This window comes from Danio aesculapii, chromosome 6 (genome assembly GCF_903798145.1).
Source record: "Danio aesculapii chromosome 6, fDanAes4.1, whole genome shotgun sequence".
Taxonomy (NCBI): domain Eukaryota; kingdom Metazoa; phylum Chordata; class Actinopteri; order Cypriniformes; family Danionidae; genus Danio; species Danio aesculapii.
The window spans coordinates 62,426,352-62,451,160 of record NC_079440.1 but is presented as its reverse complement, the minus strand read 5'-3'; the positions used below and the strand labels follow the sequence as shown (position 1 = coordinate 62,451,160).

Genomic DNA, 24,809 nt, shown 5'->3' with positions numbered 1-24,809 from the left:
CATCCCCCAATGACGGTTGGGTTTAGGGGTGGGGTCTAACGCCTCCTTTTTAAAATCGTATAATTTCGTACGACTGAACTCGTACGAATTCGCCCCTAAACTGACAAAACGTAAAATACTTACGTTTTCTCGTGAGATCAGGCTGAATAAATACAAGGCGATCAGTCAAATGTGCAGAATCAGTGTACATGCTTACATTCACTAATATATTAACTTATCTCTGCGCTCAGACAAAACACGGTACCTGAGAACAAGTAACAGATTCAAAAGATCAACATCAGGGAATATGATGTTAGATATAGACAACAAGATGAATTAAATATCATGTTCAACAACTATAGTGAGATGAGATCCAGTGGGAGATCCTTGATGAACAGTCATTGCTGCAGTGCATGCCAGTGTGTGTGTGTGGTCATGTGATGTGCGTTTTCAGCAGTGTAGTGTAGTTGTTCAGAAACGCTGGGTGAAACGCCGGTGTGGATATGGATCGTTTTCATTCTAAAACCCTGTTTTAAAACGAAGACGTATTAGTGTAAACGGGCCCTGAAACACACACACACTCTAGACACATCAGAGACGCATTTTACAGCTTGTATAAAGGAGCAGAATAGCTCCCATTTAATAAAACATCACGATGAAACTCTTCAAGTGCTTCCTGTCATTTAGATTTTCTTGTACAAACTCTGAGTTTTCACACTCACTTTAATCCATCGATTAAGCAGCAGCTCTTTCAGCCTGTCATATTACGCTGAGATGTGTTTTTAAAATGCACGCTCCCGAATAATCCTCCGACTCAAAAACACATTATTCTGCAGAAGACGACGGGCCAGAACGACTGCTGCGATCAGAACACAGCCGATCGATAATCTCCACCCACAACACACACTCACAGACACACGGAAAAGAGTAGCATTTTTCTACGACATGATTTTATTGGATTAGACGATTTTAGAAAATCATTTGTACAGATCTGTCCATTTAAAAAGAATCGTTTCTGTGATATAAAGCCGTTTAGTCAGGCAGAATCCAGCAGAATGAATGTGGAGGTTTGCAGACGTGAAGGAGAGTTTATCAATATGGGCGCATTTGTTCACAGTCGTAATGCAGTAAGCGCACACATCTTCACACACACACTACACTCTACATTTACAATTATCAGATGATCAAAAATGAAGAGTGAAAATGCTGAGGATCAGGTATAGGAACTGCTCTGTGGATTTCCTTAGGAGAAATGTAAACAATAAAGGGGTAGTTCACCCAAATATGACAATTACCCTTTAATTTAATGATATTACAGTATAGATCATTTCCATGGTGTATTTTTGAGGCTTCCAAAAGCATTCAGCAACAGCAGTCAGTGATTTTAATTTATGATTATCATTTTTTTTATTGTTAGAATTCATTATAGTATTTATTTATTATTGTTATATAAAGGGATCTGCTTCATAAGACTTCATTACACTGCAAACACGCTTTTCTTTGTCTTGTTTCCTTTCCAAATATCTACAAACTCTGAAATCAAGAAGCATTTACATATAGCAATGCTACATTTACATTTAGTAATAGACAAGCAATACATCTAGTCTTGTTTTAAGAAATAATGAGTCAAAATGAAGTGAGTTTTTACTCAAAACAAGCTTAATAATCTGATAATGGGGGAAGTGTAATAATCTAGTTTTTCCTTGTAACATTATTTATTTTTCTCACCCCATTGGTAGATTATTTTGCTTGTTATAAAGGAAAAACTCACTTAATTTTGACTTAATATTTCTCAAAACAAGACTATATTTTGTGCTTGTCTAGAAAACGCTTCTTGATCTACGAATTTAGATTTCTGGACTAGAAACAACATTAAAACTCTACACAAGTCAAGCATTTTGTGCAGTGTAACCTCTAGATGCACATGTGGGTTAGTTTTATAACATAATTATGTGCTTCAAAATAAAAGTCTCTATCCAACACCATTATACAGCATGGTAAAGTCCAAATAAAATGTAAACCTCCTCTGACTGTGTTTGTCTGAAAGAAGAAAGTCTTGAGGTCACTGAGGATAAGTGTATTGAGGTTAAATTGTTGGGTAATTCTCATTTTTTTGGTGAGCTATTCCTCTAATCATCATTAGTGTGTTAAATATGTTTGTTCATCACTTGATCTGGAAGATAAAGATGTTAGTAGCATAACGAACACCATCACAGATGTATATAAACCATCCACAACACTGATGTCTGAATGAAAAACCCAACATACTGTCAAATACTGTCTGTTTTCACTCGTTCAGCTCAATATACTCCACAAAATACTGCTCTAACTTTAAGTTTTCATCTTGTTTCTAGTGCAAATATCTAATAAGTGTAGAAAATGCTTCTTGATTTAAAACTTATTAGATATTTGCACTAGAAACAAGATGAAAACTCAAAGTTAGAGCAGTATTTTGTGGAGTATATTGAGCTGAACGAGTGAAAACAGACAGTATTTGACAGTATGTTGGGTTTTTCATTCAGACGTCAGTGTTGTGGATGGTTTATATACATCTGTGATGGTGTTCGTTATGGTACTAACATCTTTATCTTCCAGATCGAGTGATGAGCAAATGGATTTAACAAACTAATGATGATAAGAGGAATAGCTCACCAAAAAAATGAGAATTACCCCATAATTTAACCACAAAATGTTTGTTTAATATTAGTGGTACGGTACGGTTCGGTTTGGTACGCAGATGCACATGTGGGTTAGTTTAATATCATAATTATATGCTTCAAAATAAAAGTCTCTATCCAACACCATTATACAGCATGGTAAAGTCCAAATAAAATGTAAACCTCCTCCGACTGTGTTTGTCTGAAAGAAGAAAGTCTTATACACTGAGGGTAAATGTATTGAGGGCCAGTTAGTTAAATTATGGGGTAACTCTCAGTTTTTGGTAAGCTTTTCCTCTAATCATCATTAGTTTGTTAAATATATTTGTTCATTACTTGATATGCAAGATAAAGTTGTTAGTAGTGTCCTGAACACCATCACAGACATATATAAACCATCCACAACACTGACGTCTGAATGCAAACCAAAGTTACTGTCAAATACTGTCTGTTTTCACTGGTTCATGTCAATACACTGCACAAAATACTGTTCCAACTTAGAGTGTTTGTCGCGTTTCTAGCGCAAATATCTGAAAATAGTTAAATCAAGAAGCATTTTCCAGACAAGCACATAGTATTGTCTTGTTTTCAGAAATAATGAGTCAAAATGAAGTGAGTTTTTCTTTAAAACAAGATAAATAATCTGCCAACAGAGCAAAATAAATGATCTTACCTCAAATTGAAAATAAAATTATTTTGCTTACACCTTTCTCATATTATTTAGTTTGTTTTAAGGAAATACTCACTTCATTTTGACTCATTATTTCTGAAAACAACACTATAAGTATTGCTTGTGTAGAAAATGCTTCCTGATTTAGGAATTATTACATATTTGGACTAGAAACAAGACACAAACTTTAAGTAATACCATAGTTTTGCAGAGCACCTACACACACTACTGGTCATCTTAAGACTTTTAGAGTCAGTGAATGATTAATAACGTGGTGATTGATCTGAAGGTCAAAAAAAGAAAGAAAAATAATCCCTGAATTTTTCATTTAATGGTCGTGGAATCCAGGCATGGGGAAGGGACGCGCGAACGCCTCCACACGACTGCGCAGATCCGCGATGCGAGAAACCGTCTCCGCATCTTCCAGAAGGAAACTCTTGAAATCCGAGAGCTTTTCTGAAGAAAGAATAAACGAAAAAGAGAATAACAGATGCTAAGCAAAACAGAATGATGCAGAACAAAATGAAAAGCATTAAAGCTGCACTTCACACTCATAAAACACTGTTGTCTAATTAAACTTATGTATGCTTTTAAACACTCATATAACACCAATTGTGTAGTCTAATTGTATCTATCTATCTATCTATCTATCTATCTATCTATCTATCTATCTATCTATCTATCTATCTATCCATCCTTATGTATGCTTTTAAACACTCATATAACACCAAATGTGTTGTCTAATTGTGCTTACGTATCTATCTATATGTCTAATTGAGCTTATGTATGCTTATAAACACTCATAAAACATTAATTGTGTTGTCTAATTGTGTTTATCTATCTATCTATCTATCTATCTATCTATCTATCTATCTATCTATCTATCTATCTATCTATCTATCTATCTATCTATCTATCCTTATGTATGCTTTTAAACACTCATAAAACATGAATTGTGTTGTCTAATTGTGTTTATGTATCTATCTATACATCTAATTGTGCTTATGTATGCTTTTAAACACTCAAACATTAATTGTGTTGTCTAATTGTGCTTACGTATCTATCTAGCTATACAGCTAGTTGTCCTTGTGAATGCTTTTAAACACTCATAAAACATTGTGTTGTTTAATTGTGTTTATCTATCCATCCATCCAATTGTGCTTATGCATGCTTTTAAACACTCATATAACATTAATTGTGTTGTCTAATTGTGCTTATGTATTTATCTATACATCTAATTGTCCTTATGTATGCTTTTAAACACTCATAAAATATTAATTGTGTTGTCTAATTGTGCTTATGAATCTATCTATATATCTAATTGTCCTTATGTATGCTTTTAAACACTCATAAAATATTAATTGTGTTGTCTAATTGTGCTTATGAATCTATCTATATATCTAATTGTCCTTATGTATGCTTTTAAACACTCATATAACACCAAATGTGTGGTCTAATTGTGTTTACGTATCTATCTATAGATCTAATTGTGCTTATGTATGCTTTTAAACACTCATATAACACCAAATGTGTTGTCTAATTGTGTTTATGTATCTATCTATACATCTAACTGTGCTTATGTATGCTTTTAAACACTCATAAAATATTAATTGTGTAGTCTAATTGTGCTTATGTATCTATATATATATCTAATTGTCCTTATGTATGCTTTTAAACATTCATATTCAAGCATTAAAGCTGCACTTCACACTCATAAAACACTGTTGTCTAATTGAGCTTAGGTATGCTTTTAAACACTCATAAAACACCAATTGTGTAGTCTAATTGTGTTTATTTATCCATCTATATATCTAATTGTGCTTACGTATGCTTTTAAACCCTCAAACATTAATTGTGTTTATGTATCTATCTATATATCTAATGTCTGCTTTTAAACACTCATATAGCACCAATTATGTTGTCTAATTGTGCTTATGTATCTATCTATATATCTAATTGTGGTTATGTATCCTTATAAAACCAGGATCTATATACCTAACTGTGCTTATGCATGGTTAAAAACACTCATGTAACACCAATTGTGTGGTTTAATTGTGTTTCTGTTTCTTTCTATATGTATATATAATTATGCTTATGTATGCTTATAAAACACTCATAAAGCATTAATTGTGTTTATGTATCTATCTATATATCTAACTGTGCTTATATACATTTATAAAACACTTGTATAACTCTAATTTTGTTGTGTAATTGTGCTTCTGTATACTCATAAAACACTGAAATATCACTATTCAAAATGTAATTTTCAATATCTAGTAAATATCTATAATCAATATTATAATCTATTATATCTCAATCTATATTTTATTTACCATCTAGTAATGTGAAATCTATTTCTCTGATGCAAAGCTGAATTTTCAGCATCATTACTGATCAAATCATCATTACTGATCAAAAATATTCATGATTGTTGCCAAATCTGTTCATATTTCAGTGCAAGTATTTTATTTTTCACACACATACACGCACACACGCACACACACACACAGCAGATCTTTGACTCACTGGTCTTCTTCTTGACGTCCTGCCCGATCTGGATGCCCTGATGGATGAACTCCACGACCTTTTGGAAGTCACACTCCTTCAGCTGCCGAGAGGTCAGAGCTGGAGTACCTGCAGAACACATGGAGTGAGTGAGTGCGTGCGTGCGTGTGTGTGTGATCAGAGTCAGGGCACCTGGAGAACACAGCCGTATTATTGTGTGTCTGTGATTGAGACTCTGGCCCCGTTTACACTCAATCAATGTAGTTTTAAAGACTATAAGTTGTGCTGCAGTTTCTCCTTCCGTCCACACTACACCGGAGTTTTCCAGCCCTGAAAATGGAGCATTTTGGAAAAACAGAAGAGGAAATTTTGTTTTTAAAACGCTGCTGCTCCGTGTCAGTGTGGATAAGGGAAAATGGAGACATCTGCAGACATTCACCATCTGATTGGGGCTTTTTCCTCAATATTAAGAGGGAAATATGAAGTTCAATCCTGCACCCTTTCTTTAAGGTTAGACTTCGCAAGTTTGGTAAATCTTCAAAGGGAACAGTGTACTTTATAAGCTTATTTACATCACCCTGGCTACGCTGTTTCACTATCTTTACAATCAAAACATGATACTGTATAAGGAACTGTAAATTATTTTTGATATTAACTTTACAGACACTAAAACTGTTGAGGCATCGTGTAGCTCCATATATATATACACATGCGCCATCTTCACTGTATGGATATTTATAACAAAACGGAGCCTAGAACATCACTGCCTCCTTTCGTTCTCATTGAAAATACGAACCATACCCTTTCTTTTGCTCTTTTGAAACAGTAATCCATGCTTTTATAACCTCCCGCTTGGACTACTGCAATGCCCTTTATTTTGGGGTAAGTCAGTCTTCTTTCTCGATTGCAACTTGTTCAGAATGCAGCTGTGCATCTTTTAACTGCACTGTAAAACATAAAAATCATCATTTGTTCAGCACACTGTACTTTTTCTGTCATATATATTAAGAATTGTGAATAACTATTGATCTACATAAAAATATATGTCAACAATATTTGCTAAAATGTTATGTCTACATGTTTTCTGGAGTTTTCTACATGTTTTTCTACATGTTTAACTGGAGTTTTCTGGACAAACATTTTTGTGTTGAACAGGAACGTTGATATTTAAATAATTCGCAAATGCGCGATGTGACGACTGAAAACTTAGTTTGTTTATCTGTTGGTTGTAAGATGGTTGACAGTGGTGCAGTTGGTAGCACAGTCGCGTCACAGCAAGAAGGCTGCTGGTTTGAGACCCGGCTGGGTCAGTTGGCATCCCTGTGTTCAGGTGGGTTTCCTCCTGGTGCTCCAATTTCCCCCACAGTCCAAAGACATGCAGTACAGGTGTCTGAATGTCAATGGGTGTTTCCCAGTACTGGGTTGCAGTTGGAAGGGTATCCGCTGTGTAAAACATCCACTGAATAAGTTGGCAGTTCATTCCCCTGTGGCCACCCCAGATGAATAAAGGGACTAAGCCGACTTAGCGCTGTCAACGGGTGTAATAACGAGCAAAAACCAAGCACAAATGCAGAACATTTCATAGGGAAGATTTCGTTTTTTATGTTATAAACTTTTGTGCTAAACAAGTCACGTTATTGATGATAATATTTTATATATATATATATATATATATATATATATATATATAAAATGAAAAGTAACTAGTAACTATTTACTTGAGTAATTTTTTAATCAGATACTCATCAGATACTTTTTCATCAGATACTTTTTAACTCTTACTCAAGTAACTTATAAGATTGTTACTTTAACTTGAGTAAAAATTTCCACAAGTATTTGTATTTTTACTTGAGTATGGATTTTGGATACTCTAACCACCTCTGGGTATGAGACCACGCAAAGGCTGTGTTGGACCATACGCGTGCTCTCGCTATAAATCAGTATAAATCAGCCTTAACAGAGCGGGGTCATGTGACTCCACACACAGTATGGAAAATGATCGATAAAATCAACCTGGGAAAATTAGATTGATTCTAGGTTCTGTATGTCGATTTCGATTTTTAGATTAATCGCCCAGCCTGCATATGCTGCAGTGCTGCCAGAGTGTGTGTGGACATGTGATGTGCGTTTTCAATGGTGTAGTGTGGACTGAGAGTTGTTCAGATACGCTGGGTGAAAATCCAGTGTGGATGTGGACCATTTTCATTTTAAAACGCCATTTTAAAACGAAGACGTTTTAGTTGAAACGGGGACTCAATCGTATAGGTGTGTGTGTGTGTGTGTGTGTGTGTGTGTGTCTGACCCAGTCTCAGTCCTCCTGGTGTGAGTGCGCTCTTGTCTCCAGGGCAGGTGTTCTTGTTGGCTGTGATGGACACCAGCTCCAGCACTCGCTCTGCACGTGCTCCATCCATCCCCTGCGGCCGCAGATCCACCAGCACCAGATGATTATCAGTTCCACCTGATGAAGAAGGCAGAAAGCATTTATTACGCAAAAATCACATTTATAAGGGGTTTAAACCCAGTGGTTTGTGTGTGTGTGCGTGTGTGTGTGTGTGTGTGTGTGTGTGTGTGTGTGTGTGTGTGTGCGCGGTACTCAATGAAACACTAAATATTGACATTATTGATGAATGAAACACTTTGATTGACATTCTCCTTTTGTACGTGTCATCAGAGGGGGAAAGCCCCACCCACTAGTGCCTATCATTTCTCCCTCATTAGCATAAACAGCAGCCCTGAGTGAGAAGCAGCCGTCTGTCCATTAGTCATTAGAGTGTTTGAGCTGCTGAAGATAATGTCAGCATAGACTAAGGATTATAGATGTGGAGTTTTAGATGAAGCACAAATGAACAGGAGTCTATAGACTGACACATTTTGCAGCAATTTGCATATTTTTAAATGTTTTTAGAGGCAAAATTCAAACCAAACACCATCAAACTGCTCATACTACTTTAGAACTTGAGTCTGGTACTGCAGCCAAATAAAATCTTATACTGAAAGGTCCTTTTTTGAGGAACTTTTTGAGATATCAACTTCAAATTTGGAATATAATTTATTCAGATATATATTATTATCAGGATTTTGCCAATCTGGTCTTGTTAATTCCTGTTTCGGTGGCAGAGTTCAGACACTAGTCCCGTCATGTCTTGTATGTTGTGCTCGGCTCGAGTACTCCTTTTTTGTCATTGTGTGTCTTTTGTATGAGCATCGTCTTGACTGCGCTTGGGCCGTGTGTGCTCCTGCTTGATGCGGGCGCACAAGGTCTGGGTGTGTTTGCGACGTGTGCTCTCGTCCTGGTGTTTGTGTTTGTTCTGTCTGCAGTGTGGTGTTTCATTCTCAGTGTCTCAGTCTAGTTGGTTTCGATTTCGGTTGGCGCTGGGATGAAGCATGCGGTCTATTGATTTTCCTGCAGTTTCCGTATGTAATGTTGAATTTTAACAGTCCAATTTACACCACTGAATTTACATAAGTACATTTTGAATATTAACCATGGTATTTTAAAACAGTACTGAATATTTTGTAAGTGAAATCTGGAAGTTGAATACGAAGTACTGAATTTAAATAAGAAAATGTATTTTAAATTGAAATATGCAAAGCTTACATAAACAGCTTTGTTAAATTTCAGGACCTAAAATTACAAACCCGGCACTTCAAGGCATTAAAATGCAAGCACTCGTTAATTCAATGTGTTTTTCTGTTAGTGCTATTCGACACGCTTTTTATATCAATACTTTTGGCACTGATTTTGTTCCATACTGCGTATTCTTGTCGCGTTTTATGTGAGCACATGGCTTGTGTTGTTTGTTTGTTTCATGTGCTCTCCTGTTGTCTAGTCCCACCATTATTAGTTTATCCTGTTCACCTGTCTGTTTGTTAATTATTTCTGCTAATATTAAACATTTTGTTTGTTTGTTTATTTGTTTTGTAAATGTTTTCCCCTTTGGTGTTGTTTGTTTTGTCTTTAAATTTATTTTATTATAATTAAAAACCCATTTTTCTCTACCTTTGAGTCCCTCCCTCCCATATGACAAATAGCTTTGATTTTGTCAATTTTTTGCTAAAATAGGTTTTGTAAAATACATATCTATATATATATATATTTATATAGATATATATCTCTATCTATCTATCTATCTATCTATCTATCTATCTATATATATATATAAATCTAATGTTTTATTTACATAAAAATAAATGCACATCACATAACCTTTTTTTACTTTTTTTTTTTAAATTTCAGCTACAATCTGACATCTTTCTCCTTTAAAATGAGACCAAGCTTAAATCTCTGCACCAAAGCATTGAAGATTTACACTTGATTTAAGTTTAAAAAGTCACTCTCAAGTCTGTGTTCAAAAATTGGAGCAACAATTAAAGGGTTAAATAACCTTAGCACTAATTTGCAGGTGAGTTAAAGTGAAGAGAGTGTGTTTTTGCCATCTCCAAGTTGTCAGTGAGGAATCATCCACTCTTAAAGCAGGTAAAAGTGACTGATAAAGCAGATCTGCAGCTTCAGCATGGATGAGAACAGAACACACACACACACACACACAGGCCATGTGCAGATCCGGCAGGCGGCCATTCAATTAGTGCTGCATATGTCAATCCTGCAGCGCTAACACCAAACCGCAGCTCCATTTCACACACGCCGCGTGCAGAAAACCAATAATTACACGCAACAACAATTATATCCACAGCACAAAAACATCATTAAACCGGCTTGAGTGTGATGAAATCTCTGAGAGCGCTTCTGCTGGAGTTTTCCCTCAATAAACGGATCAGGATTCACCTGAAAACGGACATGAGAGAGAGTTTCTGCTGCTCGTAATGAGGAAATTAGCAGAAGAGGAAGAAGTTTTTAACATCTGAGGATGAATAACAAACATCTGACACTATTATTAAAGCAGAGGAAAGGCAGAATAAATGAACTCATCTGCATTAAACGTTTAATTGTCGCTCCGCTTTTTGAACAACTGTTTTTACAACTTAAATGAGAGTCAATCTTGTTTTGCTGCTCGGATTAAAGCTTGGTCTAATTTTAAAGAAGACGCATGTCAGATTGCAGCTGCAGTGAAAAAACGTAATAAAAACAATGTATGTGCCTATTTTACCCCTTTTGCAAGATGTAAGATCAGCCTTTGGTGTCTCCAGAATGTGTCTGTAAAGTTTCAGCTCAAAATCCGCATCAGATAATCTATTATAGCCTCCAGAATCTGCCCATTTTGGTGTCTGAGTACAGTGGAGCTGTTTTTGTAGTCTGTGGCTTTAAATGCAAATGAGCTGCTTCTTCCCACCCACCGCTCCCACGTGCATGTCTGAATCTCCTGCGATCCATCAAATAAACAGCAGTCAGTGACAGAGACAGACTCGGATGAAGCTGAAATACAGCTCATTAGTCAAAAATGCCAGGTAAGTTTTCTGCATGTGCTTGTGGTGGAGTTTATTCAAGCCTTTCTGAAATGCTGAGTCACACACAAATGCTCTCTCCAGTCCACACACACGACATCATGTGTCCATGGTGATTATACTCTCTTTATTAGAAACATGCTAATGCTATTAAAATGTTATCAAATTAATAATTGAGGTGCAGTTGGAACATCTCCGTTTCTTTTTCAAAAATGTTCTGTGGACATGTCATGTTATTATGGAGACATGGCACCTGTCAATCAATTCGGTGGGCGGGGTAACCGCACTCCTACATCACGTTGCAGTCAGCCTCAAAATGGGAGGAATTTGGATCCTATTTTAACACTAGGAAATTAAAATAAAAAGAGAGACTTGTTGTGTTTATATCACTTCAGTATGACCGTGGACACGCTATACTACACACAGTTCTGTCCAAACAGTGTACAAAAGATGATATATACACAATAATAAAAGTTGATCTAATACAATACATGCAATGTGTATTTTACAAAAACCTTGTTTCAGCCTTAAATTGACAGACAATCAAAGACTTTTACAGGCCTGTTCAATTTCTTAGACTTTCCACCTTCATTTTGCATCTCCAGTGAATGCACTTTGTGTTTGTATGTACAGTTAAACCTTTTTCATTTTTATATATTTCCCAAATGCTGGTTCAGGAATTTTTCACAGTATTTCCTCTAATATTTGTTCTTCTGGAGAAAGTCTTATTTGTTTTATTTCGGCTAGAACAAAAGCAGTTTTTAATAGTTTTAAGGTCAATATTATTAGCCCCCTTCAGCAATATTAGTTTTGGATAGTCTACAGAACAAACCACTGTTATACAATGACTTGCCTAATTACCCTAACCTTACCCTAATTACCCTAGTTAAGCCTTTAAATATCACTTTAAGCTGAATACTAGTGTCTTTAAGGATATCTAGTCTAATATTATTTACTGTCATCATGACAAAGAGAAAATAAATCAGTTATTAGAGATGAGTTATTAACACTATTATGATTAGAGATGTGCTGGAGAAATCTGCTCTCTGATAAACAGAGACTGGCGAAAATATAAAGAGTATTTAGACTTTAACCGCATGTGTGTGTATATGTGAAACCCACCAGAGACGAGTGTGTATCCCTTGTCCAGCAGCGCTGCCGCCATGGCCTTGGAGTTCTTCAGAACCTGAGCGATGTACTCTTGAAACATGGGCGACGTGGCCTGGAGGAACACAAGAGAACAATCATTAATTATCAAAAAACACAAACGAGCTCCCAGTGCAGGAGCCGGTGTTCAGCAGACGATCAGAGAGAATCCGAGATGTTTCAGCTCAAGGACTCAACCATGATCCTGCATATGGATGTTAACCCTGCTGCCGGTACAGTTGAAGTCTGAATTATTAGCCCTCCTGTATATATTTTACACAATTTTTGTCTAACGGAAAGAAGATTTCGGCACATATTGTTCAGCATATTTCTAAACACAATAGTTCTAATGACTGATTTCTGCACAAAGAAAGGCCTGCAGGTCAAAGTTGGCCCATGGTAACCTTTGATTTGGCCCCCATTCCCATCTGAAAAGAGAGAGAGCATGATGGGGAGGTGGTCAGGACTAATTCCTTTGACAGAGATCAACATTTAGAAATGAACGTAGCGTTTTGTTTATGTTTTATTGCTGAGCTACAACTGAAATTAAACGATTCAATTAAATGTTGTAAATGAATCAGCCTTTTAAAAAGTAAATATTGTCACTTGACAGATAGAGGACATTGCAGAAGATATCTGCCAGCAAATCAGGGTAAAGGCAGGAGCAGCTCGACTAGTGTTTTTCATTTCGAACTCGATTGTATTATAAATGGGATTAGTTATTAAAGGGACATGAAACCCCCCACTTCCGATTCAAGTCTACCTCAGATTATTAAAAAAATGCATCATAATGGTTGTGGAGCTCTGCGAGCTGAGGCAGGAGTGAGCTTGGCCAGCAGAGCAGGGGAGAAGGAGAGGAGCGAACAACTGTTGTCAGTCGGCTCACAAAATGAGGCAAACCGTGAGGAGACGCATGATTTTAGAGTTTACGATGTTAAAATTCACAGACGCAGTGGCGCAGTAGGGAGTGCTGCCACCTCACAGCAAGAAGGTCGCTGGTTCGAGCCTTGGCTGGGTCAGTTGGCGTTTCTGTGTGGAGTTTGCATGTTCTCCCTGTGTTCAGGTGGATTTCCTCCGGGTGCTCCTGTTTTACTCCACAGTCCAAACACATGTGTTACAGGTGAATTGGGCAGGCTAAATTGTCCATAGTGTATGAGTGTGAATGAGTGTGTATGGATGTTTCCCAGAGATGGGTTGCAGCTGGAAGGGCATCCGCTGTGTAAAAACGTGCTGGATAAGTTGGTGGTTCATTCCACTGTGGCGACCCCGGATTAATAAAGGGACTAAGCCGAAAAGAAAATGAAGTTAAAATAAACAGTAATTTAATGCCCTGCTACATTTGTTACTCGTAATTTCATATACACAACCACCGTTTCTATCATTATAAAGACAATCGTGTTTATATAAACACTATAAATGAGGAGGACTTCTGCCTCAATCCCCGGGTCTGAATGCAGACTCAGTGCAGCAGGTCTTCTTGCCCTGCCTATTTAACCATTAACCCTGCTGGTAATCTGGAGGATTTAGTTGAACAAAGCAGCACGGCGATGTGTCTAAATGTGAACAAACTCAACTGATAAAAGACAAAGTCTGCCATTCTCCAATTCTCGTACTGCTCTCCTGACAAAAATGCTTGCTGCACACATACACATACAGCTTTGATGTATCGGCCCTGACAGGATCACGGGGAAAAACATCCAACAAACCCAGTGGATCATAGAAACAAACACATACAACCATTCATGAACGGCTAAATACTGAGTGGGTGCGTGGACACCATCTCCCCCAGTCATTAACATAGGGTCTCACAGCTTGGCACTGGCAGGTCTGCCTTGCCTTTGGAAAGCATGCGCAGTCATGAATAATTAAGAAGCAGGCTCTTCTCATTGGATAAGAAAACTCCGCTATGAATAATAATGAGAAACCGACGCATCATCACTCCACTTGCAGTTTTGCGCTACATCACTGATTTTGATCCTGCAGCAAAAATCACTTTAAACCCGGAAGATGTAATTAGCAGACAAAAGCTCAAAATGATCCAGTTTTCCCTACAATTAAAGCTGACAGCTGCTAACATTGTGCTCAACACACAAATCTGTTAAAATCTTAAAGAAAGTACTCAAGGGTTTCGTGAACCTTTAAGTTAGTAACTGTTACAAACAGTACTGCATTAGTTAATACGATTTAAAGCAATATTTTCTAGTTATTTTTAATATTAGTTAGGAAATTACTCATGGCAAATTTAATATATACAGGTTTAGTATACATATTTGGCCCACAATACTCAATCAAGTTTGCTTTTTGGCCCTTTATAGGTTAAAGTTTGGTCATGTTTGCTCTAGAAACATCACAGACGCATTTTACATCATGGGTGCCCAAGCCTGTTCCTGGAGATCTACCGTCCTGCAGAGTTCAGCTGCAGCCTTGATCAAACACACCTGATTTTAATTACCAAGTGCTTCTACAAGTTGGTTGAAGCTGCAGTCAGACGAGAGTTTGTGTGTGCGAAATTCTGTCGTACGCCGCTGCGAAAAGGGGCGGGATTAAACAAGATGATTAGACTTTTTAAAAAGCCAATGATTGCTCCATGTTTTAAATTTCTGTCCAGAGAGGTCCTGTTTTGATCCTCGATTGGTTTCACGCAATCAAGTGATGGGATTTCGCAGGTCAGAGTTCACCAAGCTTGAACTTTGCACCGCAGCAACATGTGAAACTTGAAGCATGACCTTGTGTTTCCGGTCTGACGCATTCACGTGCGTATGAATGGAAGTCTATGGGAAGTGTGACCGCAGCTTTAGTTGTATTTGATTAGGGTTGGAGCTCAATTCTGCAGGAAGGTAGATCTCCAGGAACAGGATTGAGCACCTCTATTTTACATCTTGGAGCAGTATTGGTCCCCTTTAAAGCACTCATGAAATTAAAATAAGGTTTTTAGATGTTGTGCTTGAAATCTAGTTGGCTTCAACACAACAAAACGTGCATTTAGAAGATATAAAACTAATATAAGCATCCAAATCTTGCAGGTCGTCGCTTCTGCCTTTCCACAAGACCTTTAACGCTCCTCCGAATATTAAATCCTTGAAAGTTAGATTTTTTAAAAACATATGAACATTTATGGGTGGCATGGTGGCTCATTGGTTAGCACCATCCCCTCACAGCAAGAAGGTTGCTGGTTCGAGTCCCACCTGGGTCAGTTGGTGTTTCTGTGTGGAGTTTGCATGTTCTCCTCGTGTTGGCGTGGGTGTCCTCCGGGTTTCCTGAGTGTGTGTGTGTGTGTGTGTGTGTGCGTGAGAATGAGTGTGTGTGGGTGTTTCCCAGTGCTGGGCATCCACAGCATAAAACATATGCTGGAATAGTTGGTGGTTCATTCCGCTGTGGCTACCCCTGATGAATAAAAGAACTAAGCCGAAGGACAATGAATGAATGGACATTTATATGTATTTCTCTATATATTATATCAAACTTGCATCAAATTACAAACAAAAACAAAACAAAAACAAATTGAACACGTGTGTGAGGTGTGTGTAATGCAGTGTGTATGGGAGCAGGACAGTAAATCTGACTGTTACGACCTGCTCGTTTGAGTCACAACAAAATAGAGAGTTCAAACAACAACATAATCTGAATGCAAATTATTACTTGTAAATTAAACTAATAGAACAACAATCCAGCAAGACAAACTAATGTCTAGGGATGAATAACGAAGATAAGAACTTAAGATATAACAGCTACATATAAGTAATGTAAAACAAAACCATAAGGTTAACGAGTCAAAGAGATGGCAGGTCTTGACATGAGGATGTCCAAATAGCCACACCGTCCTCAGGAAGCTAGCACAGCAACTCTTACTTATATGCACTGAAACAAATGGTGATCTGCTAATCAGAATCTGCCACATAATCCCATCTGGAATCTTGGGGTTGCACACTGACATTAGTCTCTCCTCTGGCTGCTGTTATCAGTCTGACACTATTGTTTTCCTTCTTCTGAAAGTCTTGATAACACCATCCTGGAGTTTTTCTGTCTTTATTTCAGCTAATAGGATTGTAAATAATGCTGTGTTGTACTCGGAGTTTACCAACTATGACCACTTCTGCTGCTTAGAAACATGCAAATGTGAAGAGAGTCCGTTTGTGATTTTCACTTGATGTGTGTTCTGAATAGGGTTGGGTACTGAAACCCGGTGCCATTATAGCACTGGTACCTTTGTAACCGGTATGTACCAGATCAAAACAGCATATGAATTTCGGTGCCACTGGTGCTGCGACAAGGACGTAAGAAGCATCAAGGAGTGCATAAAAGGCACACATAGGCGTTGTGTCACAACCTCTCTAAACATTTAATCCTAAACAACTTTGAGGAATAAGGACAGGGGATGTCAGGCAATTGTTATTGTTGCTTAGGGAACGGACGCACGTAGTACAGCGCATTCAGCCTGGTTTTCGGTGAGCGAGAGAGCGACTCTCTTCAGATCAACACTCATGATCACATTCATCAAATTTGCTCAAACTAAGCATTCTAGAGCGTATTTTACAAGCAAGGATTGTGACACAGCATTGTGAAGCAGATGCTTTACAAAACTTGCGTGTAAGGGGGAAACACGTCAAACTTAATGACACATTTGCATCCCGAAATGTAGAGGTTTTTTTCTTTCTATTTAACGTTCGGTCTCAATTTCCATTATAAGAGCACTCTTCCACCAGTCCCCATGTCAACAAGCTTGGCCCCCCTCTGGCCCCCCTAAATTTGGATGCGTATTTTCATGTCAAAACACCACGGCCAAGCGAGATCAGCCATTGGTGGCAGATGCAGAGATATGACTGAGGCCTCTCTCTGTCTCTCAGGTACTCGCTCCCGCGTGCACTTGCTATCTCTGTCAGTGACGGTGCTGCGCGCATTAGCCTGGTTCCCCGCATTCGTCAGAGGTTGACGCCCAAATTGACACAGGTAATAGTGATTTTAACACTTTTAATATAGGACGTCCTCGGCTATGCAGAGACCATTATTAATCTGAAATCTAGTGTACAGAGTTTTACGTTAGGAAATGCAGTATTGAATTTACAAACAGTCGACAAGTACCAACAGATGTAACACATTGATCATAGTTTCAGTCACGCTAAGTCATATTTAACTCGTTCAGTTTTGCCTTCATTCATTTTTGATTTCCGTCTTCAACACATGATTTATTTATAACACATGTTTAAACATAATAGTTTAACCAACTCATTTTCTAATATCTCCTTTTTTTATCTTCCCCATGGTGACAGTCAGTGCATTTTACTAGTTATATACCCCCCCCCCCCCCCCCCTCATGCAAACACCTTGATCATATTATTGTCTTATTCAGATTAAGGCAAATTATTAGATCACTGATAACCATGTAAACATAGTCACAAGCCCCAACCCTAGACAAAAGGAGTTCAGTATTTTGATGACAGCCTTTCCACAGGTTAGCAGTAAGCTAATGTAATTTCATTGTGCAAATCTTAAATTCATGCTAACCAACAAATAATCACAGTCAAAAATATTAATGTATTTCAAATATATAAAATATGAATTGATGTTTACTTTAAACTTAAATTATATTGTTCTAATACGATTATTTTTTAAAAGATTTTGTCAAATAAAAGTTTTTTCTAGCATCATCCACCATAATTTTGTGGCTCAAACGTATCGTTACCGTTTAAAAAGTATCGATTTAACACCGGTATCGAAATAACCCCAAACGATACCCAACCCTAGTTCTGAATGTACAATAATAAACAGTGGTGTGATGGTGTGCATGAAAGGGTTAAAGTGAATTTTTACCTGTTTGAGGGCCACAGCGACGCCGGCGATGGCGTGATTGTGTGGGCCGCCCTGAAGCGAAGGGAACACAGAGAAGTTGACCTTCTCCTCCAGATCATACATGATCTCTTTGCCCTTCTTATCCACCGATCGCACACCCTTACGGTAGAAGATAAGCCCCGCCCTGAGAGAGGAGTCACACAAGAAGAGGGGTGCAACAGTTAACGCATGTAAAATTAATACAGTCTACATTATGCACACATACAACTAGAAAAAAAACAAGAGAAACATTTATACTGCATCAAATCTGAGACTTTCAAAATGCATCACTGATCACTCATCAATCGATTCTGAGCTGGTTTATAACAGCAGACGGTGCTCTAGGCTAGTTTATAACAGCAAACAGTGCTCTAGGCTAGTTTTATTGGTGCTCTAGACTAGTGTTTAACAGCAGACAGCGTTCTAGGCTTGTTTTATTGGTGCTCTAGACTAGTGTTTAACAGCAGACAGCACTCTAGACTAGTGTTTAACAGCAGATGGCGCTCTACGCTAGTTTTATTGGTGCTCTAGGCAAGTTTTATTGATGCTCTAGGCTAGTGTTTAACAGCAAATGGCGCTCTAGGCTAGATTTATTGGTGCTCTAGACTAGTGTTTAATGGTGGACGGTGCTCTAGGCTAGTTTTATTGGTGCTCTAGGCTAGTGTTTAACAGCAGATGGCACTCTAGACTAGTTTTATTGGTGCTCTAGGCAAGTGTTAAACAGCAGACGGCGCTCTAGGCTAGTTTTTAACCACAGACGGCGCTCTAGGCTGGTTTTTAACTACAGACGGAGCTCTAGGCTAGTTTTATTAGTGCTCTAGGCTAGTTTTTAACAGCAGACTGCACTCTAGGTTAGTTTTATTGGTGCTCTAGGCTAGTTTTTAACCGCAGACGGAGCTCTAGGCTAATTTATAACAGCAGATGGTGCTCTAGGCTAGTTTTTAACCGCAGACGGAGCTCTTGGCTAGTTTTATTGGTGCTCTAGGCTAGTTTTTAACCGCAGACGGAGCTCTAGGCAAGTGTTTAACAGCAGACGGTGCTCTAGGCTAGTTTTTAACCACAGACAGAGCTCTAGGCTAGTTTTATTGGTGCTCTAGGCTAGTGTTTAACAGCAGATGGCGCTCTAGGCTAGTTTATAACCGCAGACGGTGCTCTGGGCTAGTTTATAACCGCAGACGGTGCTCTAGGCTAGTTTATAACAGCAGACGGTGCTCTAGGCTAGTTTATAACAGCAGACGGTGCTCTAGGCTAGTTTTTTAACAGCAGAGGGTGCTGTAGTCTAGTTTTATTGGAGCTGTAAGCTAGAGTTTAACAGCAAACGGTGCTCTAGGCTAGTTTCATTAGTGTTCTAGGCTAGTTTTTAACCGCAGACGGTGCGCTCTAGGCTAGTTTTATTGGTGCTCTAGGCTAGTTTTATTGGTGCTCTAGGCAAGTGTTTAACAGGAGATGGCGCTCTAGGTTAGTTTTACTGGTGCTCTAGGCTAGTTTTTAATGGCAGATGGCACTCTAGGCTAGTTTTATTGGTGCTCTAGGCTAGTGTTGAACAGCAGACCACAATCTAGGCTAGTTTTTTAACAGCAGAGGGTGCTGTAGTCTAGTTTTATTGGTGCTGTAGGCTAGAGTTTAACATCAGACGGTGCTTTAGGCTAGTTTTATTGGTGCTCTAGGCTAGTTTTTACAGCAGATGGAGCTCTATGATAGTTTTCGGCTTATTTTAATGGAGATAAATGATTAATAAAGCTGTTTTGTTGAGAAATTGATATGAATAGATGTACTCATTTATGCTGAGATCTACATGCTCAAAAAGCGTAACTAACATTAGCAGTGCTAGAATAGGTTTTTCTTGTGTTCCGGACTCCTGTATGCATGATCTCTGAGAGGTGCATGATGGGATTGTACCTGGAGCCTCGCAGTGATTTGTGTGTGGTGGTGGTGACGATGTCTGCGTGCTGGAATGGTGAGGGAATGGCTTTAGCCGCCACCAGTCCGCTGATGTGCGCCATGTCGGCCAGCATGTATGCGTTGATCTCGCTGCACAGCTGGAGAGAGGCAGAAAACACACAATAACAGTCATGAAAAAATAAAGAGTAATGAAGAGCTGACAGCAAACATCCCAATCAAAGTGTTCCCGTTATCAGAGAGTGACCCGATGAGATCCGCACGCTCCGGGGAACCAGACCCAGATACCGCAAACACACTTCTGAGCATGACGACACGCTTTCAGGGTACAAATAATTTCCAGCTGATTATACACTGATAATTTTATGCACACTGATGCACTTAATCTGTACTGATGTGTGTGTGTGTGTGTGTGTGTGTGTGTGTGTGTTGGTGACCTTGTGTTTATCTTGCAGTGAAATCAGGCCACAGTGATTTCTAGCAACTAAAACACACACACATATTCGCACATACACATAAACACACAAGCACATACACACTTGCACACAAATACACACATAAGTACACACACACACAAACACACACACATTTACACACTCATAGCCTGCAGTGGCAGCTTAAGAAAACACTGCAAACCAGGAGCACAAAAAGGAGGAAAAACAAACACACACTCACACATGTAAATGCATGCACACACACATACATTTATATAAACACATGTGTACACACACACACACACACACGCATACACATGTACTTCATGACCACTTAATTCATTCTCCTACAGCATAGTCCCTTTATTTATCAGAGGTCGCCACAGCAGAATGAACCGTCAACTATTCCAGCATATGTTTTGCGCAGCGATACCCTTCCAGTTGCAACCCAGTACTGGGAAACACCTGCACACACTAGGAATTCAACGCCATCATGGGGAGAACATGCAAACTCCTCACAGAAACACCAACTGACCCAGCTGGGACTCAAACCAGCAACCTTCTTACTGTGAGGCCACAGTGCAAACTACTGAGTCACCGTGTCGCCTTTCATGACCACTTTAACTATGCTATTCTGAATTTTTTCCTCAGAATTAAGACTTTAATTATGACTTTATTAAGTGAACACCAGAGAACAATAAAAAAACAACAACATTGAAGTATTTCATGACTCCTTTAATCTTGCAATCTGGAATTTTTTCACTGTATTATGACTTTATATCTATTAAATATACACTCACCAGCCACTTTATTAGGTACACCTCACTAGTACCGGGTTAAACCGCCTTTTGCCTTCAGAACTGCCTTAATCCTCCATGACATAGATCTAACAAGCTACTGGAAATATTCCTCAGAGATTTTGCTCCATATTGACATGATAGCATCACACAGTTGCTGCAGATTTGTCAGCTGCACATCCATGATGCCAATCTCCCGTTCCACCACATCCCAAAGGTGCTCTATTGGATTGAGCTCTGGTGACTGTGGAGGCCATTTGAGTACAGTGAACTCATTGTCATGTTCAAGAAACCAGTCTGAGATGATTGGTGCTTTATGACATGGTGCGTTATCCTGCTGGAAGTAGCCATCAGAAGATGGAGACACTGTGCTCATAAAGGGATGGACATGATCAGCAACAATACTCAGGTAGGCTGTGGCGTTGACACCATGCTCAATTGGTACTAATGGACCCAAAGTGTGCCGAGACCACACCATTACACCACCACCACCAGCCTGAACTGCTGATACAAGGCAGGATGGATCCATGCTTTCATGTTGTTGAGGCCAAATTGTGAGCCGAGCATCTGAATGTGTCAGCAGAAATGGAGACTCATCAGACCAGGCAACGTTTCTCCAATCTTCTATTGTCCAGTTTTGGTGAGCCTGTGTGAATTGTAGCCTCAGTTTCCTGTTCTTAGCTGACAGGAGCGGCACCCGGTGTGGTCTTCTGCTGCTGTAGCCCATCCGCCTCAAGGTTGGACGTGTCGTGTGTTCAGAGATGCTCTTCTGCAGACCTCGGTTGCAACGAGTGCTTATTTGAGTTACTGTTGCCTTTCTGCCAGCTGGAACCAGTCTGGCCATTCTCCTCTGACATCAACAAGGCATTTGCGCCCACAGAACTGCCGCTCACTGGATATTTCCTCTTTGTCGGACCATTTTCTGTAAACCCTAGAGATGGTTGTGCATGAAAATCCCAGTAGATCAGCAGTTTCTGAAATACTCAGAGCAGCCCGTCTGGCAGCAACAACCATGCCACGTTCAAAGTCACTTAAATCCCCTTTCTTCCCCATTCTGATGCTCGCTTTGACCTGCAGCAGACCGTCTTTACAATGTCTGTATGCCTAAATGCAGTGAGCTGCTGCCATGTGATTGCCTGATTAGAAATGTGTGTTAACCAGCAGTTGGACAGGTGTACCTAATAAAGTGGCCAATGAGTGTATATTTGGTCTTAAAAACTTTCAAAGTTGCCATTAAAACATAGCACAATTCAGATTTTTCCTGATTTCTTTACAGATCTCTGTTCGTCTGCTGTGGAATATAAATAAATGAAAGTATAATTGCAGTTTGTATCTCACAATTCAGACTCCTCAGATGTGTAAATTCACACTTGGAAGACACAATTACCACTTCTAGTGTTCTGTTAGTGTTTTCTGTGGTGGCAATATGCTTGTGCAGAGCTCTGTTCACACCCTAGCGAGTGCCCTACATAGATGGCACACAAAAAAAGAGCATGTATTAATCCTCAGAGAGCTGATGACACCTTCACGTGCTGTCTATGTAGGGCACTCAATAGTGTTTAGAGCAGAACAAATTCAGGACTAATGAACTGAAGTCATCATAAGCGCTCAGTGAGTGACTGAGTGTGTGTGTGTGTGTGTGTGTGTGTGTGTGTGTGTGTGTGAAGTGTGCGTAAATATGTGTGTTTGAGTGAATGTGACAGTTAGTTTGTGTGTGTGTGTGTGCGCGCATGCATGTGTTTGTGAGTCTAAGAGTGTATGTATGTGTGTGTGTGTGTGTGTGTATGCGTATACATGACTGAGTGTTTGTATATATATATATATATATATACATATATACATATATACATACATACATACATACATATATGTGTGTGTGTGTGTGTGTGTGTGTGTGTGTGTGTGTGTGTGTGTGTGTGTGCGTGTGCGTGTGTGAGTATGCATAAGTCTCAGGGTGTGTGTGCATGTATGTGTGTGTTTGTGAGTCTGAGAGTGTTTGTGTGTACGTATGCATAAGTCTCAGGGGTGTGTGTGCATGCATGTGTGTGTTTGTGAGTGTGAGAGTGTACGTGTGTGTGTGTGAAAGGAGTGTGCACATGTATGTGTGTGTATACATGAGTGAGTGTTTGCATATATATATATACACACGTGTGTGTGTATGCATAAGTCTGAAGGTGTGTGTGTATGCATGCATGTGTGTGTTTGTGAGTCAGAGAGTGTGTGTGTGTGTGTGTGTGTGTGAAATGAGTGTGCATATACATGAGTGGGTGTTTGCATATAAGTGTGTGTGTGTGTGTGTGTATGTGTGTGTGTGTGTGTGTGTGAGAATGTATGTGTATGCATAAGTCTCAGGGTGTGTGTGTGCATGCCTGTGTGTGTTTAAGAGTGTATGTATGCACATGTATGTGCATGTATACATGAGCGAGTGTGTGTGTGTGTGTGTATGCATAAGTCTCAGCATGTGTGCGTATGCATGCATGAGTCTGAAAGAGTGTGTGTGTGTGTATGCATGAGTCTGACAGAGAGGAAGAGAGAGAGAGAGAGAGAGAGAGAGAGAGAGAGAGGGAGGGAGGGTGCGTTTGAGTATGTATATGTATATGTGTGCGTGTATTCATGCATGAGTCTGAGAGAGTGAGTGAGTGAGTGCGTGTGTGTATTCATGCATGAGTCTGAGTGTGTGTGTGTGTGTGTGTGTGTCTGTGTGAGAGCAAAAGTGGCAGAAACAGTGAATGTGTTTGTCATCTCTGAGGCGTCAGGCATGAGCGGTTAAACACAAATGTGTCAGAGAGACAGATGAGTGTGTGTGTGTGTGTGTGTGTGTGTGTGTGTGTGTGTGTGTGTGCGTGTGTGTGTGAATAAAGAAAGAGCAGTCACAACTGCAAAAATAAACCCTGAGAGAAAGAGTTTATAGTGTTTCTATATTAATGCATCTGATGGCACAGCTTTAACTCCAGGCAGGAGTCACACACACACACACACACACACACACACACACTTTACAAACGGACAAATATTACACTACTCATTCTTGCGAGACCTTATTTAAAAGCAATGACTGGCCTAATTACCAAATTAACCTAGTTAAGCTCTTAAATGTCTCTTTAAGCTGAATACTAGACAGTATCTTGAAAGGTTCTGAGTGATATCCAGTACCGTCTTGATGCGGCAGTAGTCGATGAGTCTGGCGTAGGCGCTGGTTCCAGCGATGATGAGTTTGGGTCTGAAGAGTTTCGCCGTCAGCTCCATCTGATCATAGTCGATCAGGCCTGTTTTAGGCTGAGAGAGACACACACACACACATGCTTATATTACACACACACGCAGTACAGGAATAAATAACATTCATTCATTCATTTTCCTTTCAGCTTAGTCCCTTTATTCATCTGGAGTCGCCACAGCAGAACCGCCAACTTTGTTATATGTTTTACACAGCGGATGCCCTTCCAGCTGCAACCCATCAGTGGGAAACACCCATACACTACGGTCAATTTAG

The 24,809-nt window shown here is 39.2% G+C and overlaps 1 protein-coding gene across 1 annotated transcript in view; it reads right to left on the bottom strand.

The window, feature by feature from the left end:
• Nucleotides 1-907: 907 nt before the first annotated feature.
• The window catches only part of shmt2 (serine hydroxymethyltransferase 2 (mitochondrial)), a 53,508-nt gene continuing 29,606 nt past the window's right edge, over nt 908-24,809 (bottom strand). Inside the window, exons 6-12 of the mRNA XM_056460686.1 lie at nt 24,470-24,592; nt 20,086-20,225; nt 18,169-18,331; nt 12,337-12,436; nt 8,114-8,269; nt 5,833-5,940; nt 908-3,762 (exon numbers count right to left, since the gene is read on the bottom strand). Coding sequence (XP_056316661.1) covers nt 3,635-3,762; nt 5,833-5,940; nt 8,114-8,269; nt 12,337-12,436; nt 18,169-18,331; nt 20,086-20,225; nt 24,470-24,592 — 918 coding nt within the window. The 3' untranslated portion in view covers nt 908-3,634. The remainder of the gene's footprint in view (nt 3,763-5,832; nt 5,941-8,113; nt 8,270-12,336; nt 12,437-18,168; nt 18,332-20,085; nt 20,226-24,469; nt 24,593-24,809) is intronic.